At 39.3% G+C, this 20,815-nt stretch overlaps 1 protein-coding gene across 1 annotated transcript in view; it reads right to left on the minus strand.

Annotated features, from left to right (window-relative positions):
• The window catches only part of LOC139828587 (uncharacterized), a 62,776-nt gene that overhangs the window by 14,924 nt on the left and 27,037 nt on the right, over positions 1 to 20,815 (minus strand). The window contains exon 3 of the mRNA XM_071812302.1: positions 5,907 to 5,997. Within this exon, the coding sequence (XP_071668403.1) occupies positions 5,907 to 5,997 (91 nt within the window). The remainder of the gene's footprint in view (positions 1 to 5,906; positions 5,998 to 20,815) is intronic.

Below are 20,815 nucleotides of genomic sequence, written 5' to 3' on the forward strand. Positions count from 1 at the left end.
TTTGCCTAATGGAAAAACATTCGTTTTGATAGCAGTCTTAAATTACTACTGCCTTAAAGGCAAATGCTTGACTATATTAAGGATTTGAAAACTGGCTGATTAGTGATGTAAATCTTGGGCAGGGGCGGTGAGGAAATCTTGTATTTGACCCATTATTTAATTCATCATTGAAAAACTTGCAAGTATTTAAACCTCTCTTTATTTATTGGTTTGTTTGTTTGTTTCCTGCTTGTCTTATGGACTGAATTTGTTTCTCACTTAATTAAAAATCTTTTAGCTCTTTTATTTCATGAATAGCAGAGATATCCAATAGTGCTCTATGGATGATGCAGTGAGTTTTATTAAATACAAAAAAAATTCCTATTTTTAATCTTCTTGAGGTGAAAGTATTTCTATAGTGAAATCTGGTTCTGTAAGGTAAAAGGTCACAGTAATTTATTTAAAAATGCATTTATTAAGTCTCAATTATTCCCTAAAAACAGTAATGTTTGGTTTTAATGTCAGTGGGAGATTGTCCTAGGGCCAAGTCAGTTAATAATAGCAAAGTTATGATCCTTTCAAAACACAAAGAGAAAGAAAAAGGTCTCCATAGCTTTATGGCAATATAAAAGTAGGTAAGTTGATCTCTTCCTCTGGAATCTTACCGCTCAGAATAGACTTCTAAATCTATTTTACCTAAAATCAATGGGTAACTGTGATGTGACACATGTGAGTTTGCTCTTAATCAATTTTGTGGTGATCTGCTCCTTTTTTGGTCTCTATGCCAGAGTGGGAGAAACACGGTTAAATGCAGGAGCTGATGGAAGCTCTTGAAATGAAATTTCATTTTACAGAGCAAGGCAGAGCAACTTTGAGGGTCGGATTTTTCTATCAAAGGAGAGTTAGTTGCGATTTGGTGGTACTGACTACAGGCAGAAACAGCCATAAGGGACTTAGGTAATGGGTAAGCTTAAAAAAAAAATAAGACAGAAAATAAGCAAGGAAAAAACATTTGGATTTCCAGGCTATAGGAAGTTCTATGACACCATGGAAATATAGAAAATTTATTTGTACACCTCTGCAGTGTGATGGACCTGCGTTTTTGAGGAACAAATGGGACCTTCTAGAAGATCGTGTCCAGAAGTAAAAATCCCATGGACTTTCATAACAATTAGTGCTGGCACTGGTCATAGTCCCCAGTCCACCATGTACTGAAGGACAAGTTCTTTGAGTAAACTGTCTGCTGTCCCTACCTGCAAAATCCTCAGGCTAAAAAGCTAATTAAGAGTAATTTATTTATGTGGTTTGTTGTTTTTTTTTGGTTTTGTTTTTGCATGCACCTCTTGTAACAAGTCTTCCTTATCAGCGTGAATCACGACTGACTGCATGAGAGTCAGTGCGGGTTAAATTAGAGCACAATGAAAAGGCAGAATTCAGTGATTCTGCCCTAATCCCTGCTACTCACATAATGTAGAGGTGAAGACGACCTGGCAATATCTGAAAAGCTGTTCTCACTCATAAATGTGTTTGCTTACTGTTTTTAGAGGAAGTACATAATCTGAATCTCTTGACTTTGCTTGGGTTGTGATTTAAGCTTGCAGCAATGTGGTGGGCTTGACTGAAACTCTGGGTTTTATTATGATCCACAGCAATAGCTTTGCAGTAAATAAAGTACTTTGAAAAGCTTTCGACCTGGTTCTTCAGAAAGATTGTCACTGTCTTCTGCATCTTTTTTGTGAAGATTGCTTTAAATTCATCAGAAAAATAGCAAAGAAGGGGTGTTTTTTTAATTATATATTAAAAAGCCATATATGACAGACTTTTCAGATAAATGAAAAAAGAGAAATATTTTGAAGCCTTCTTATGCTTGAGTAACACTCTATGCAAATGCTGTGGAAAATACAAATATGCAAAGGAATTTTTGCTTACAAATAAAAGTACAGTTTAAAGATTTATGCTGCAGTTGCTCATAAAGCCTCTGCAAAACATCTTGTGTCTACCACAAATTCCTGAATAGAACAATTTAAGTCGCATCTCAGAAACCAGCTAGAAACTCTGAAATTTTTGGCACACTTTAAATGGCTGTGCTTGTTGTTATGGTAATTCTATGAAAGGGACTCTCAGAAATCAATTTGTTGTTTGCGTATAATTCCCCGAACTGAGAAAGAAGCTGCTGGATGTTGGGTAGATGAAGGAACCACCACTGGAGAAGCTGTTGAGTTCAATTTAAACCTACAAAATGTGCCAGTATTTAAAAATCAATGGGCTTGATTGCACCATGTCTGGAGGATGATGGGAGGGAGTGAGGATGCTGATGATCTCAAAGGTTATCTCACAGCATTTCTTTCATAAACTGAGATGCACAAAGCCCAGTAAAGACCACTGCCTGTATTTATTGCAGGATATAGAGAGAGGAGGCTCTCGGTTCCTGCTAAGCTATAAAAATTAGACAAAACTTCAAACTAAGTTGGAAAATAGTGTTACAATGCCAAGGGGGGAAAGGAGTAGTCAAAGTTGAATTTGCCAAGTCAAAAACTGTGCAGAAAGAAAAGTGGTAAGAACATTTACATTTGTTAAAGGTATAATTGTACTGAACACAGGGAACGAAACCGTGGATAAACAATGGAAGGGTAGGAATGATTTTACATGTGGAAGTCAGGGCGTGAGCTGCATTCAGCGCGCCCATTAAATATCCCCAAACCACAGGATTTAGTCATAAAACTGGCCGAGGGAATAGAGTTTTCCTAAACGTGCTTGTCCAAAGCCTGGCAGCTATACAGGAATCAGAATGTTTTAAAAATCCTAATTCTGACTAAACTCACACATACATGCCTATTGAAGTATGAAAGATTACCCTGGGGGGAAGCCAGTTACCTGCAGGATTTCAAAGAAGAATAGATTGAGTCCTGCAGAGAATAAATAGTATTTTCTGGTTTTTGGAAGACATACTAATACCTGGGAGGAATTCAGAAGAGTATTTGCAAAACCTTGAAGAAATTCCAACACGTTACGAAGTTATGCTTTAAAACGAACAAAAATAAGATTGTGGGTTTGGCATTTTTTTCTTCTTCTCCCTAAAGCCAGGTTTTTAACCAAAGTTTCAGTAATGAGGACTTTACAAGAAAAGATAAGAACTATGGAGTACACTTAAGTACCTCAGTGTTGTAGTTTGGTTATATTTATCCATGTTAAATGGTTGTTATGGAAGTTCCAAATTATCACTGCTATTTAGGTTATTGTCTTTCCTGATGTAGGAAACATGAAACAGATATGAGTGGAACATTCAAATCAGATTTTTCTAAGCAGACAAGCAAAAAAAATCCAATAGCTCTAACCTATTGGCAACCTTCAATTTGAACACCTTAACATATAGTTTTCTGAAGGAAGGAGGCCTGTTGCTTCTTAAAACTGTAGGAGTAAAAATTTCCCAATCGTGTGTCTTTTAGATTATTAGCAAAATCTGAAACTACATCTAAATTAATATACGACGTTTTCAGTCTCATTTAGGAATAAATACATTCTATGAGCAACTATTTTTCTAAAAAAGCTCTTGATGTAGGTAATAAATCATTGATAAAAAGTAGGTGTCTAATTTACATATTTCCAGAAGTAAGTAATTTTCGAGGCTCAACGTATTTATTGGTGGTTTACTATTGTAAAATTCCTTGTAGACCATCAGAAATGTGTGTCAGTCATGTCCCTCTTTCCAGTCACCAACTAATTCAGCTGGAGACAGAGAAGAAAACGTGTTTTTCTGCTAAGTCCCACTTTTTGTGTGGCTTCAGAACAGCCACATCACAGGAGCCATTCAAGCTTTGGTGCTCCATAGATCATCATTATGTGGGCAGGAGAGGCTGTTTTCCAGAAGAGACTTCTAGTAGTACCACCAAAGAGCTTACAAAGCTCTTTAATTACACAACTAGCATTGGGAACAAATAAAAAAGGGTAGTAAAAAGTTACTCTCAGTGGGAAGATTTGACCAAGGCACCTGAGACCTCCATAGCCTGCAAAACCAAAAGGAGATGTTTCTACCAGAGCCTTTGGACTGAACATCTTCAGCATGGTCACCAGGACTCGCACCAGACTCCCCTTGCCAGCAGTTTTTGTTTTGGAGGAGCTGTCTGGAAATCTCTGAGGTTCTCTGGTGGACATGGTGGTCTGGATCTCGTCCAAGGCCAGCTGCATGGAGCCTCTTTGGTCATGTCCCTTTGCTCCCCAGACTCAAGAAAAACGGGGTCCTGCATATTTTAGTACAATCTTGTTGCCTGTGCCTTCAGCTTATTAACAGGGAGGAAAAGAAAACACTATTGTCCTAAGTTAATTGCTTCTTTGTGACAGAACACACTTCAAAGACACTTTAGTCTCAAGTGCATCTTAACAGAAAAAACCCCGTATTACTGATTTTAACCCTCTGTATTTCCAGCAGCACAGATGAATGAATTCCTTACAATAGAATATTCTCAGTTGAACATCTCCACATGAGAAAGTGGAAAGGAAAATGAGTTTGGGGTTTGGTTGGGGTTTTTTTTGGTTTTGTTTTTTTTTTTTTTTTTAAATGCTGTTTTAATGAGGTGTTTAGTTTAGCACATTTGGCTTTTCCAAATTACCTCAAGGGGATTCATATGTTAACGAACTACACAGCTGTTGTTTGTGAAACCAGCCTAGCACAAGCAGAGCATGTTGTGCAAAGATTTAAATGCTCTGTTGGAGACATCACCGCTCTGCTTTGTCTGCTGTCAGTTATTAATAATGACCCTACTACTTAATCTTAAACACTATGTTATTTATATTTGTTCAGCCTCAAATCTGTTCTACGTTGGTTCAGTTTGGTTTTGAATGCCTGGGTTGAGATAGGAAAGTTGCAATCAGGGGATGAGCTGATTTTAGGCAATTGATGGAATATTTTGGGTCAGGGAAGATGCACAGTGAAGTTTGAGGCTTCGGTGGTGGCCTAAAGAGGCTGTATTGAGCACAAATAACGTTAGCAATGATAATTGGTTTATAAACATGCCCTGATATGCTTCAAAAGCTTTAATTCTGAATTTCTTATATCAGGCAGTCTTTGCTCCTGGCAAGCAATAAACTGTTTTCATTTCAGAGATGTCACTTTACATTTAAGGAAATTAATAACCGGGAAAGAAAGAAAAAAAAAATCCTGCTTAGTAAATAAGGGCAAATAATCTATTTCTCTTATTTCAATTCAAGTATCCAATTAAAATCAACAGGACTCCTTGTTGAACAAAACCTTGATTTTTAAGGGCCAGAGTGACAGAATTTATGTGCTAAAAGAGGAACCCCAGGTCTCAGCATCCCATGGGAAGCAGGATTGGCCAAGCAATGTTCTGGCAATGCTCTGCTGTTCCCGGAGCCTCCCTGGCCACAGTGCGGCCTTGGAAAACCCTGCTGCCAGCAGGTTGTCCAGAAGAGCTGGACCAGGGACTGCTGCCTCACAAGCTGCTCATACATATCCATCTCATAGCATTCTGATTCATTGATCATTTAAATATTTATGTTTGACTTCCTTCATGTGTTTTATTGCTGACAGTAAGTTTTGTGATTAATCATTAACATCAGAGCAACCTCTGCTGGCTCTTTCCTTAGCGGCATCGCGTGTTAAAAGATTTTATTCCAATGTATCTGTTGCTTAGTCCAGGCTTTTTTTTTTCTCCATCAAAAGTATTAGTATTTAAGTATAAGAAATTACATTTTGCCTAGAATTCAGGTAGAATGCAAAATAGATGTACAATGGGAGTTTTGCCAATGTTAAGTACTCCATATTAGTGCTGCTGCACTGGGAACAGTGGCTTCTGTCAAAGCAAATGCAAATGTAGAGCGACTCTCTTGAACAAAACAAGAATTTCATCTAGGCCTCCATGATACAGTTCTGAAAACATAATTAAGCTCAGGCTGGAGAATAAAGTCTTTACCTTGTTGAAGACAAAGAGGTTACCAACCATTGTCAAGGATTTTTTGTAAATCAAGTTTTCAGAAAGACTTGGTGTTCCTAGAAGAGCTCTTCTAAAAGGAAAACAATTCATGTTACGGAAAAACAATAATGTTTTATCAGTATCCTTGTATTACTATTTTATAGATGGGAAACTGAGGCACAAAGTGTCCTGGAGAACCAGCTCTCCCAGTTTATTTAGCTTGGAAAAAACACTGGGGATCAGTACAAGCTGAGAGGTGTTCAGAGCTCACTTAGCTTTTACGACTGTGGGTCACCTTCCACCCTATGCCAATGCAACTACCTGAGAAGAATGGTAGGGACAACATTTTGTGTCATGTACAACGTCTGCTCATTGAATGATCACCTGTCCCCATGGAATTGGGCTAAAATCAGCCAATCTTTTAACACAGGCTTTTGAAATCCATCCATACACGAGCTTTTTACTTAAGCAGATGAGCTGGATGCAGACTGATAAACTGGATTGGTAAAATCATATTCACCATTTCCAGTTTGCAAGCCCCTCTTCTGAATGTTCACCAAATGGGGATATGTGGAAAGTGACAAGGGATTTTTACTTTATATTGGATGGCTAACTCTGTAGAATGGCAGTATACCAAATGCAGCATGCAGGCTGTTATTAGGACATTACGAGTACTCAGTGCAAAGATATTTGTAATATAGTGAATAAGAGGCTGTTCCCTTGCTCAGCATGAAACTAGAACAACTGCCAATCGGGAATGAAGTCACCTTCCATTTCAGGCTCTTTTATCTAAAAATGATGAGTTTTCCTGTGGATTTGCCACGTATGTTCCCTAGGAAATGGTTGAGAAACGTGGTATTTCTGGAAGGTGGAGAGCTTGGAAGTGCATTGGTGCCCTCTTGCCCATCATTTGGCCCAGCCACTTGTGTTCAGCCGATGAGAAACCATGTCCTCCAGAGGACAGATCTTGTCCTCACTGTGACTTTGCAGCTCCAGCAGTTTTATTGCTATCTCCTAAACCTTTCCACAGGGAGCTGGGGTTGGTAACGGGTCAGCAGAAACCACTAATGATTGCAGGACCTTCAAATATTTCACCTTGCTCAGCAGGCGATGGATGGCTGAGGGCAGGTTGTGGTGGTGTACTGGGCATCACCAATATTCCTAAAAGCAGAAACCCCTAGCCGAGTGAGAATCATTTTCTATCAATATTTAAGTAACAAAATTAAAGGGGTTTGTTAAATAATTACAATTTTGTAGATATTTCTATTGAAGAAGCTAGCAAAATCTAATGGCATAACAAGTCATCTAGAAAGGAACTTGGTAAAGTCCCTCAGAAGAAAACGTATTTAGTGATAGAGGTGCCGAGTCATCTTGCTTGTGGCCATTTCACAGAGCAGCTGACATATACAAACATTTTCTCATTTATATGAACAAGCGTTGACTTTCTGGGATGGTTGTTAGACCCCTGTATTTAAATACTAATAGCTCATTGATGCATCCCTGCTGATGCATGGTGTCATTGCTGATAAAAACCCAACTCTTTTCCTGTATCAAAATGCACTTATTGTGCAGTAATTTAATGACATCGCTCTTCCCTTTTATGATCTCTGAAAATATCTCATTAAGACTCTCACAAATTACCACAATAACTTATGCTGACACGCTCATTTGTTCTCATCTCTGAATAAATCTGGTCGACAACTTTAGTACAATAAAGCAGGGATTTCCCAGGCTGTGATTCAGCATTGAGCTTCACTTGAACACCTCGATGTTATCTTGAGCCTGAACATTTGATTAAGCCAAGGTGTGAGATGCTTAGGACAAGTTCAGAGCTGTATGTTCTGTATGACGCTGGTGTGAGAAAACTGTGGAAATGGTGTTTTTTCCCCTTTTCTCTCAGATCTACTATTTCAGCACTCTTCACCATCTGGTGAAACACTTCAGAGAAGAAAACAGTCTTGCAGTGTCTAATTTTGCCATGTTTTTGGAACATTATTTTAATGATCTTTGTGTCATTTAAGTAAGATTACTTGTCCTCCAAGGCTTTTCCTGTTTACACTTAAATAGCGCTGGAACAGAGCCAGATACACTTTAAATGAAATGGTACAAAATACGTTTTTATCACAAAAGCTTAAAAGCAACATTTAAAACGAGGGGACGTAGCTGACACTTTGCATTCTGGTAGATTTTTTTTGTTTTGATCTTATTGTAGTAGTAGATAAATAAAATGAATTAAACAAGCATAATTACCAGCTAAAATTTACAAAATACCAAAGAAACGGAGGGCCTAATTCAAAAGGGTGGTAATGGTGTAAATAATTAAGTCAAATTGTTTTCATTTTCATGCTGCGTATTGTTTCCTTCAGCCTGTAATGGTACAAGGCAAAGTATATGCAGTGCTAGAACTTGACAAATAATAGATAAATTTATTCATAAACACTTTGTGGGTTGTAATTAGAAGTTCACTGCAGCAGCTTTCACCAGTCTTTATTTTTTCTCCAGTTTCTGTAAATATTTGCATGAGTAAATTTGTGCTTTGAAGAATGTAGACAGAAGCAGAATCCATCACAAAAGTGTTGTGAAACCATCTTTGCGTCTTGTCTTGAATAACAACCAGGTCCCCAGCGGTGTCCAGGTTGAGGTCCATGTCCTCAGCATGGACCAGGCAAGCAGGGTCCCCTGTTTATAGCGTGCCTGGGAGTGATTGAGGGTTGCAGGGGTTTTTTTTGGTCAATGTGAGGTGAATATCCCTCCTTTCATTGCTTACTACCCTAAATAGACCTTTTCCAACCAGGAGATGCAACTCACCTGGCAGATACTGCCAATGAACCCACCAAACCTCAGGGCTCCACCAGTGATTTCTGCTCAAAAATGAAGCCTGGCAAATGAAATTGTTGTATAGGGTAAATATGGCGTTGGATACAACACAAGAATAGGATCACCTAGTTTCAGTGCTGGTGAATTTTTCTTCAGTAAACTCATTTCAGGTGAGAACTGTGATAACACAGGGAGGATGCAAGTTCAGGAGGTCCTTTGGGGGCTGATGTTCACCAGGGCTTCAAATGCTGTGTGATGACACTGAATGGAGCATCCAGAGCACACACCATATCAGCAGCTCCTGGGCTGAAACCTGCTTGTGTAACTACCTGTCGGCTTCTTTTGGGCATGGTACAAATTTATTAAAATGATGGTTTTGAAAATTTGGGGACAGAGAAGCAGACGGAACCTACTGAATATATATGGCATTCAGCAGGATCTAAATGGATTTAATGAAGTCAGAGATAACATTAGGATTACCTGTAGTTTCCTCAGGTTGTGGGGACCTTATTCCGCCCCAGTGGATCCACGTAGATCCTATTAGTGTTATTAAGCCATAAGATGAGTGGCAGAGGAGTTGGCAACACCCCTTGCAGCTCTTACCCACAAGTAGCCTGCATGTATCCATACCTTGATCATGGCACGCAGCACTGGGCAATGCAAACCATTAATTAAAAAGCTCCAGGTGGGGGTCAAAACGTCAGACTCCTCGGGTCTGCTAATTCAGGGCATGTTCTTCCAGCAGCCGGAGGGAAGAGCGGCAAAAATTCCACGGTGTTTATTATTCCACGGTGCTTTTTATTCCCCTCTCGCCATGGTAAAGTGCGGGTTCTGCATAGCACTAGTGGCCTCTGCTGCCAGCATGGGAGAGGAGGCGAGGAGAGAGGCTTTGCGGGGACTTCTCACATCTCTGCTTCTCCAGAGGGCCTCCTGATCCCTGCCTCTGAGCCGGAGGAAAAGCAATCTTTCATCTTTACCTTATTTTCATGCTTACAAATAAAGGTCAAGGCTCCTGTGCTGTAGCCAGCGCCGTGCCAGCTTTAAACAACCAGCCTGAAATGTGATTGTAATTAGTTTCCTTTCAATCTTGATGTGAACAGTGATCTTAAAATGCCAGGACTGTAGCAGTGCATATGATTAACAAGCACACAGAAAAGCAGTCCTTGGGAAAAATATGGATAGAAATGAACAAAATGCAAATGTTGCACTGCTTTAAATTTTATTATCCTCTCAGCTCCTCATAAAATACTGTAGACAACGTTTGATTATATTTTTAGTCTAGGGAATTAATTTTTAACTAGGGAACTCGTTTCATTCTTATGATTACTCTTCTCCATGATGGCCTGTAGGTCTGAACTAAAAAATCACAGTTTTAATTGAGCTAATGATGCCCAGAACTCAAATTAATCTCACTTATGTGTGTGTCATGCCATACAATATGTGCTATAGCTTCAGGCAACATGTGCATCTTTTCATACCGATGATTTCTCCAGGAGACTGAGGCTGTAAATCCTGGCCAGGGGGTGAGTCTGCGTCCTGTTATTGTCACCACCTGGGACACTCCGTGGCAGTGGCTGATGTCTGTGCAGCCAGGGGAGGGGAAGGAAAAACAACAAAACCAGTGATAATTTACAAACATGCTTCTGATTTCATCCCAGCTCTTCCAAGGGCATGACTGTAACATGCAGAAGAGGCAAGGAGGTGGTGAAGATAGGTGCTGAGCGGTGTGTTCTGATCACCTCTGATCTCAGCCCCTGGTTCAGCCCCCAGCTGCACCCACCGATGGGTGGGAACCTTATACTTTACCCAGCTGAGAATGGACCCTAAAGCCAAGAGCAGGGCTGCTCCTCCTCTTGTAGCAGACGACGCAGCAAAGAGAGAGAAAAAGAACAAATAGCATGAGGACTATTTTGCTTGTGAAACTATCAGGCTGTATTTTCTTTCAGGGAAAACTCACTGTTGTGTTCGAGGTGCCAAGGAAATTCACTTTGTCAAGATACAGGTATTTAAAAATTTTTCAGAGATAGAATAGATTTAGAAGGGCAAGGTAGAGGCACATGGGGTTTCTTTCTATCCTGAGACAAAACAGAGAAAAGGATATGAAGGAAGAACATGGTTTAACACTCTGCAGGTATCTGTCCTAGCTCATCCTACAGCACCCTGACCCAGATGTGCATGTGTACCCTAACCCTGACATTATCATCTGAGCCAAAACTGCACACCAATACCTGCCCAAGCATTATTTACTCCTTCTCCAAATAATCTGAGCTTACATACCACTGTTTTAGAATAGGATCGTATCTTGATACAGCTGAGACCACCTCCTTACTCAGAGTATGTGGTATCCAACATTTAGAGAACTGTTTGTTTATCCAATCCTGCTACCTCTGCACCAAAATCCACATCAAACAGAATGGTGTAATTCCAATTGTTTGTTGTCAAAAAGTTTCAGTTTTGTGATGAAAGATGTGACCTTTCTTGCCAGCAAGAGTCTTTTTTGATTGATTAGTAAACATGAGGTAAAATGCAGGAGCACGCCAGTGTTAACTCGATACTGCCACAGGCTCTGTGCATCAAATATTTTTGCATTATTTTGAACATCCTCTTAATGAGAAAAATATTTTAATCAAAGACGTGTTTCCTTCAATTCTCTTTGGTGTTATTTGCAGCTTCAGAATAGCATGCTCAATTATGTCTGTTTTATTCCTAAATTACGAAAAAAAAAGCCACAGAAAATTATTAAGCAAGCCTCTTAGCAACTGTTAAGCAACACCCAATGTTAATTATTTAATCACTTCTTTATTATTTTCCATCAGGTAAGAAAAGAATAGCACACTTTCTCAGAGGATTTCTTTTCATAAAACACCTTCACGCACAAGACCAAGCTCTCAAAGCAAGCACAAGGTACAATGTAGATAGGTAGAAACCTTTTCTTAAAAGCCACTGGAGAGGCTGGTGTGACCTAGAGCAAGCAGCAGCATTTCTACAAGTGTTCTGGCACTTCAGTAAATGGCTGGTAAAGCATCACATCCAGGCTGAGCAAAAGATGGATCAGCAAATGTTGCAGAGACTCCAGCAGCTGGCGGAGACTCCTCGGTGTTTTGCAGCTTCTCGAGGTGGATGTGGGCTCTTTGGGTATGGGAGCTTGGCATCCTTTTTGGTTTTATTTCACCAAGAGTGGTTACCTGCCCCTTGGATGAGGGTTCATTCATCTCAGCTTTCCTGAGCTGCTGGGAGAAGCCTCCCGCCCCTCTGTCTCATGGCATTTTGGGGAATCCAACTGCGTCGGGGCTTCCCCTCCTGACAGTCCCTGCTCTGCGTCCCCACAGGGGCACCAGCCCACGCTTGGCTCATGGAGGAGGCAGCAGAAACTGCTGATCGCTGATGCGAAACCCCAGCCCATCACCACATCTCCAGGAGACTGCCCGAGGCAAGAAGGCTCCTGAGGTTTCCTGGGAACAGTGAACAAAGTCAGCACAAAACACAGCGATAGTGGCTGCTCGCAGAGCAAGCGTTGGCGAGGGATTCACCAAGCGTTTTTGGGGATCATGCAAAACAGCCTTGTTTCGCAAATTTCTCATGAGCCAGGCTGAATCAGCTCCTTAAATACAACGCATCTGACCAACATTGGCTAAGTTGCCACAGACCAAAGTAAACACAGTTCATTTTGTTTCTTTTTTTTTTTCTTCTTTTGCAACTCTAACTTGTTTCCTCAGTTGTTTTTGGGCTGCACGCTGGTACCTGCATGAACACGCAGGGGGGTTGTGTGCATTGCAGTCATGAAAGGACCACACGTATTTCTGAGATGCACTTTCCAATCATCAGCATTACCGCCGGCATTTATTTCTGTTGTTACAAAACACATCTGGACAACTCTTGCAAACTGCCAATGGAGGCTGAACAGCAAACGACTGAATGAGAAGAGTTCTGAAAATTCCTTCTGCAATGAGTGGGGAGGTAAACAACCATGGATCCTATGTGTTACTCTCATAATATGAACTCGGATTTTTACTTCTGCAGCTTTCTTTTCAGAATCCTAAAAATTATTCATTATCTTCTTGTTCTTTTGTCTAGAGTTGCATCTATGCACTTACCACTACAGGTCTGTATTGGTGAGATACAGAAAACCATGGGACATCTTGGCCTGTTTCTTTGGCTTTATCACCAGCAAAAGGTTATTCTTCAAGTCCACATGCAAATTTTTCCATAAATCTAGATCCAGGCCTTATGCCATTGAGCTACTCTCAGTAGCATTGCTGGAGCCCTCTTTGGTAGCTGGAATGAGGTTTTCTCATCCTACTTGCTGCTGGGACAGATTGTACCAAAGCTTATCATGGTTCTGTAGCTGCCCCATGGGTTGGAAGTCACCATCTAGATCAGGACTGTTGTTTATAAAAATCCTTGTATGGCAAGGCCTGCACCACAGCTGCGTAGCTTATACTTGATTACTCGATTTACTTACCTTCATGAATATGCACTCATTTCCTAAACATATTTTTTAGAAGTATAACTATGAAATGCTTCCTCCAAGAGCAATAAAGAAGTCTCTATATTTTTAAGTCTATCAAAAAGACTTTGCAACACTATAAAATATAGATGCCTTCAGGGCTAAGCTTCTTGTGACCTAAAATAGTCCCTCTCTATACATAAATACACAGTAGCCAGACATGTTTTTCTGTAGTTCACAATTCTGCTTATATAAAAACTGTTTAGAGCAATTCTGTCAAGTGTCATTTAACAACGCTTCCATACCAAGTATACCAAGATGTGATTAGTCTCTCACGGGGAAGTCATGAGATATGTCAAAACAAATGACAACCAACCGGTCAAACTACTTAGAGTAGGAAAGAAGACACTGAGAAAGAGGAGTTGAGGACAGTAGTAACCATCAACAAGATGAATACCAGGTACACGACAAGAAACTTTTGGGTTTACGTTGGATGCTGTTCCTCGGTGAGTTCACATCCATCTGTCAGCTTCACTTGGGACCACGCTCCCTGATTCAAACTGATCGCTGGCATCTGAGTCAAATAAGTGAATATTTTTGCTAAATGTTGTCTGTCACATCATGTTACTCCATTTTGGTTTCTTCCCCGTGTGTACTAACATGATGTGGTGTAACATAGCATGATACAGCGTAAATGATTTAATGTGACATGACAGAAAAACATTGCTGCAGCTTCCAGAATAAACACCTGGTTTTAGCAGTTATTTTATCTGCTGGAATCAGTTTCTTAAAATATGTAAGCTATGTCCTGTTAAAGTACATTACACTTTGTTGTTTGCATATCTCCAATGCTTTCCATAACACGTACTTTGTTCATTTTCTTTTATTCCAGAGGCCATGTTCCCTTATAGGTCTGTTTTTGTGTGGGTTTGGTTTGGTTTCCTTCTTTGTTGTTTTCATTAGAAGGAAAAAATTGTCTTATAAGAATCGGTGAAAAAGAAACTAATCTAAACCATGAATGAAGTCACATATGGAAAAAGTTCTTATTATGCAATGAAAACACTGGCTCTATTAACAGTAAAGAATATATTGACCCACAGGTAATATTAATAGCAGTAACAAAATTTAAAAGACTTGGTTTTCCTTCAAAAACTTCGGCAGAATGTTGTAAGTGAAAACTGCGTTAAAATCATCTCTCCTTGGAGAAATACAGACACACAGCTATCTGTTGATTTTGTATTTGCATATATAGGTTTTATGAATGGAAACATTTTCAATAAGAAAAATCAAAGCTGGAGTGAGTCTCCCTAGAATTTTGGTTCATTATCCTTGACCTGACTGACAAAAATATTAGCAGGGAGAAAGAAAAATGCTGGTTTAGTTATGTAAAAAATAATTTATTCATGTTGAATAATATTCTTTCCTTCCAAAAATCCTTCCATCTGTGTGAGAATGCGTGAAAGCTAATTAAATTGGCAGCCGTAGCTTTGTACTTTTCACTTGGAGGACCTTCATCTCGAGCTAGAAGAGCTTCATCCTCCAGGTCCTCATTACAGAAGGGTTTTTCTTAAACAGAGGGAAGTGGAATCAAACACCAGTGACCTTTTGCTTATCAGATCACAAAATTCAAAACAGAGATGGATTGCAGAGAAAAAAAAGTAAATCTGTCTTCTCATGGGAACTGTGTTGTAGCACCAGCACCGTGGTGGCTCTGGGGACCCTTGGGTGCTCCTCGTCAGGAAGGGGATTTATATGTGGCTGGAGGTTTGATAGCACAGAGAGGCAAATCCTGTGGCTTTCCCACATGAAAAGCACCTTTTGACCCTTGGTAAAAATTTAACACGCGAAGGGATTGGGCAAAGCAGACTTTAATTTGTACTAAAAGTGAGGACACCGCTACCTGTATTTTTACAAAGGCCCTGAAGAGCTCCCTTGCTATGTGAACCCAGCAAGCTGGCAATGTATTTTAATGTATTTATTTGGTTATGCATTCATTTATTCTTTCATTCATTCATCTATTCAGTCATTCATTCAGACACTTGTTCATTCATCCCTGTCCTGTCGGAGGAAGAGAACATAAGCCAGCAGCAACATACTTCTGCACTGTCCTGCCTTACAGCACTGTCTCTGAGTTTGTATCAAGAAATCTCTTTGGGCCTCTTCAGTCCATCATTATCCCTTGTTAGTGACTGGGATTTTAAAAAAGGATTAAAAATAATATCAGATGATTGACTGATAGATAGATAGGTAGATAGATAGAAATGTACATGGGTTGCAATGCTTTGATTAAAGTGCTGGGTTATTGGGTATTTTTTCTTTTATTTAAGACCTCTCATAATCATAATTCTCTAGATCTTGCAATCATTTTTACAGACAATCCCTGACCTTTTATTTACTGGCTCGATAGTTTTGCTATTGGTACTGACCAATAAGGTTCCCATTGCCCTCCCAGTGCTGCCCAGTGGCTGTGGACATAGAGGGGAGCTCTGGTGAGCCTGGCTCTCGCATCTGCCTTCATTGCCTCTGCAAGACCTTTTGGTGTCTTCTGGTCCAGGGAAATATTGATATTTATTGAAAAACAGCTTTTCTGGAGGTGTTACCTCTGCTCTGCTTGCTCACAGGTAGTGACTACATGATTTGTGTCTGGAACTGCCTCAGCATCACTGAGCGTCTCAGCCCCAAAATGTACATTTTATCTGCTTGTGAGTGTGCCTTAAACATGGGAACGTTTTCTCTGAAGAGGACTGAAATGAAGGGGAACTACTCTTTGAGTCGGGATTACTCGCACTCTAATGGCTGCTGGAACAATTTTTATCCCGTATCTCTGAAATACCCTTAATTAATCTTGCAGACAACTTGCAACATAATTGTGTCCCTAAACTGTTAACCTTGAAAAATATTTGACAGTGTACTAACATCTCAGAAACTTGTTATCACAGGGAATATAATAAATCCATAAATATCCTAGTTACTCTCTAAAGTCCCAGAATAATTCTTTGTTGTCAGTCTTTTTTTTTTCCCCTTAGTTTTCTTTTCAACCTGGTGGCGGGAGATGCAGGAGAGAAAGAGGGCATGTTAAAGACAAAAAGAAACAAAATAAGGCAGTTTGGAATAAAAGGGAATTACATACCATGTATAACTTAGTATTTTAGGGTTTTTTTAATAAAAAGACATGTCCCTTGCATTTCTTGCTCATTTGCATGTCTTCAGGGCACCCAAGGACAGAGACGCTGGATGGCACAACCTGTCATCTGCAATTGGGTCAGAACCAGTCCCCGGCAAACAAAAGAGACAACGCTGCAGTTCCCATAGTGTTAAGCCATAGTCAGCCTATAGTTGTGACTGCTGCTTCTTAAATAAACACCTCCTATTTAAAAAGATTTATGATGCTTATAGATCGACAATGTGCTTAGACGTCATGCTCGCTTCAGCTAAGAAAACGAGAAATTTATAATACATGCATCCCTCGAACATCAGTGACCTTCTTAAAGCCATGGAAATCCTGAATAACTGAATAACTTTAATCAAAGTTATTAAAATTTCTTCTGTTGCTTAGTCTTTACAAGCTCAGGAGCTCTATTATATTTTAGTCTGTCATCGCCTGCTGTTGATAATAACAGAGAGGGTTCTCTTGCAGGCCTTCCTATGCAACCATTTGAAATCATCAGCAAAAAATAATCATAAGCTTAAAAAAGCTAAAGCAGACAGACTGTTTCAGATTATTTCAGTATGTGTGTTTGCTACAACAACTGAATGTTCCTGTTAAAATCATAGTCCGATTTTCCTCCCGCAAATCAGGTTACGAACAAAAGGATTAAACGAAGGCAGACCCAGGGAGAGAATTTAAATCTGGGTTCAAATGTGCATTGGAAATTGTGGAAACTCTTTGGATTGAGGACTTCTCTATTTTAATAATAGTTGTTTTCCTGAATATATGTATTCTTTATGTACCCTGTATCAGGGATTAACTATGTAGCTTAGTAGAAAACAGAAAAGGAAATCATTATTTTACAATTCAATTTAGAAGAATTTAAAGGCTGAGGATCAGTAGGGAAAGCAAGCACTTCAAATATACTAATTTCCACACTGCTGCTCCCTTATTTTCTGTGTGTTTGTAGGTATTATTCTCATATTTGGATCCAGCAGCCCAGAAAGCTTGAAAAGTGTGAGTCTGTTTTTCACTAAAGGAACACTGTCTCAGTTCAGAGATGCCTTCAGCTTTTGTTTGCTAATCTTCATTTAAAAGGGTAAAGCAGTGCTGCTAAAATGACATTATTACATGTTTGTGAACTTGTAATGTGTGTTTCAGAAAAGAAACTCGATATATGATAGGTCCTTGAAACACTTGACCATCCTAGAGGTGCTTCACAGCCTGGACTATATTTTGCCTTATAATAAAATTACAAGATAGGTGACAACTTTCATTTCTATTGGACAAAGAGTTGAAGCTTGGTGGGGGTGATGGTCTTCAAGGTGACTCAGGCAACATGTGATACCACAGGGACATGAACCTGCATCTTCAAAGCCTGGAGACCCCAACTGCTCAGCATCCTCCTTGGGAACGAGTTTTTCTCCCCTTCAGTCCCCTTTAACGCAGTTTATCAGCCAGCAAACAACCAAAACTTTTAGATGGCTTAAACCTTTAAACTGTCCAACATGTTAAAATATTTACTGGGAAAATCTCAGGGCTGTTGTGTATATTCCAAGCATTTCCCCATCCATCGTATTACAGTTTGAAACGCTGTATTTCCTCTTTGGGAAGGCAAGATTTATTCAACTCACTCCTTTTTACATATGAGAACACTTAAAAGGAATTTTTTAATTCTCACTAAACATAATAGATCACCAAAAATTTTAGAAAAGAGAAAAAAATCTTTTCAAATACTTGAAGTAACTCTGACAGAACATGTTTGATGTGGACATACTTCTGAGGTCAGGATTAAACCTATCACCAAATATCTGAAAGCTCGCAAAAGGGGTATTCATGAAATCTTTGTAGGAAGACAGACAATTCTATTATAAGTGCCATTATAATTTAGTGCCCTAGTGTTCGATATTAGCACCTGGCCAGTGATAACTGTGGTATCCAGTTGTGACATCCCGTAATATCTATTCCAGATATTATCGCTTTGACCAAAAATAAAATCAGGTGGCCTGAAAATACACATTCCCCACTTGACCGCCAGTTATCCAATATAGGCTCACTACCTGTTTATTTATGCTTCTATATTTTCAAATACATTTTTACAGCATGAGATTTGTTTCCAAAGGTTAGCAACCCCCCTTGTTATTGGCTATCTTTTTTCGCTTAAAATCAGCTAACTCAAACAACAGCAATTTCATAACCAATACAGTACCAGTCGTATCAGTATGTTGACACCAGGAATACCTTTAGCCCAGTGATATGTTAGTCTGCTCTACCAGCTCCTTTGTTAGAGATTTATATTTTTGCACAGTGTTCTGTTTGTCCTACGTGTGCCACAGCTGCCTATTGAAGCAGCACAGCAAAGGCTTCAGGGATTTCCCAACAATAAAGTTGAAATCTCTTTCCTGGTTAGTATTCAGCAAGGCTTTAACATTTAGCAGACATTTTCCCTTCTCCCAGCTTTCAATAGGCTGCATTTATCAGCATGGAGTAGCAATCAACTTGTATTTGCTCATGTATTTATATAAGTCAGCTGCATGCTTCCTCATTATTTGCAATTCTTCCTTCAAAAAACTTTGCTTTCTGTGTCTTCAGTAAGGAAATTCTGGGTATATATTATGTGTACACATTTGTATCTGGAAGGTACTTTTTGGTGTACAATAAGTATATCAATATTATCACAGGTATTTCGTTAATAGCTAAGTGAATTATTTATATAACCCCTTGTTTCATCTCCAGACATATTTGATGTTGGCATTATAGTATTAGACAAGTTACCTTTAAAAAAAAAGGATTGTTATTTGTATCCCTGCACTTAAAATGCCAATTTCCTACTGGAAGTTAACTTCTACTACTACTGGATTCTTGAGAAAGAGAAACTAGTGTATATAATATATCCTGCAAACCTTCAAACGTGATCTAAGACAGCTATCCTACATACAATGAGGTGATGAGCAGAGCATGGCCTTTTGGAGAAGTGTGAGAAATGATCGCTTTTATTCACTGAAGAGAAGAACAACCATAGTCTGCTTTGGGTGGCCAGATGGATACATCTTCAGAGCTGACAAAATTTCTATCTCTTGCCAGAACTTAATACTTCCCATTGTGTGAAAGTGGTGCTTATTCTTAAAGCAGTTGGGTGAAAATGAAGGAACCCTTTTTTTTTCTGGATTGGTTGTTTTAAAAGAATGAAAGATCCTTGGAAGTTGCTTGAGGATGTGGAAGAAGAGAAGTCATTCCAATGGATAGACGCTGGTGGGCAGAGTGCTGATGGATATTCAATGTTTCATCCCACCTGAAAGACACGGGCGCTGTTGTAGGTGCTCTCCCAAGGCCAGTGAACGCATGGGGAGAAGACACAGCAAGACCTCAAAGTTGTTGGCACCACAAGGTGCTCCTTGCTGAGGGCACCCACCATCAGTCTCTATTCACTCAACTCCAGCTGGATTTATCTCATGTGGTTTTTCTGTCAGAACCAACGTGATGAATGAGCAACCAAGAAAAAGGAAGGAAGATGAGGAGTGAGATCAAAGGCTGATACAAAAGGACACTGACCCCAACCCACCTATTTTAAAGGGGCAAGATTTCACTTCCATCACCTATGTGCATTGTTTTATTCCTCTGGTAAAGTTTCTCCAGGGTAAAAAATGCAAACACATACTATCCTTGAGAAAAGCCTTGAGAATTGAATTTTAATAACTCACAATTCCATTTATTTAGTGCAGCTATTCTGAACCAGTTGGTTGCAACTCTGAAGGGTCATGAAAGGCAATTAGAAGACACAAGGCATTTAAAATCTTATTACGGCCTAAAATAAAATGAAAAGTCTAAATCCTGCTCCCTCATTTCACTTATATCATAATCCTTCAAGGTCACACCTGCAACCTTCTGAAACACACACAACTACATCACAGATTTCAGAATTATGGTCACAGATTGGAGGGGTTTTAATTTCTTCATAAAGGGAAGGGAGTCTTAAATATTTCCTCATGGGAAAGAGTTAAAAATATTTAATTAGTCATTCAATAGTTGTTCAAATTATGCATTAATTTATCTTGCTTCCTTATCTCTTTGACTTGATCACCAAAGAGTTAAATACAGTGCTTCCATACTTTTGTAGCAAGCTATGAAATCGTTTTTTAAATAATATCCAATTCAGAAAGGCACTTTGGCACCTGTCTAGCCCCCACTGTCTCCAATTAAATGGACATTAACTGTCCCAACTGATTTACTGGAATAAAAAGCATCGATCTGTGTCAGTTAGGATCTCGAACACTGAAGACCTGAGGTTTAAGAACCCAGTTCACTAATATGCATTAAAATGAGTCAAGAGCCTTCAGTGGACTTTGTTTCAGGCTCTGGTAATCACAGCTCCAGCTAAAATTCATCCAAGTAAGCCTCAAAACAAAACAAAATTATTTGTGTAGGCAGAACTAAAAAAAATCTATTATTATTAATGTTATTATTACTATTATTATTATTTTTTTAAAGAATAAACCT

This window comes from Patagioenas fasciata, chromosome 9 (assembly GCF_037038585.1).
Source record: "Patagioenas fasciata isolate bPatFas1 chromosome 9, bPatFas1.hap1, whole genome shotgun sequence".
In the NCBI taxonomy this organism is placed as follows: Eukaryota; Metazoa; Chordata; class Aves; order Columbiformes; family Columbidae; genus Patagioenas; species Patagioenas fasciata.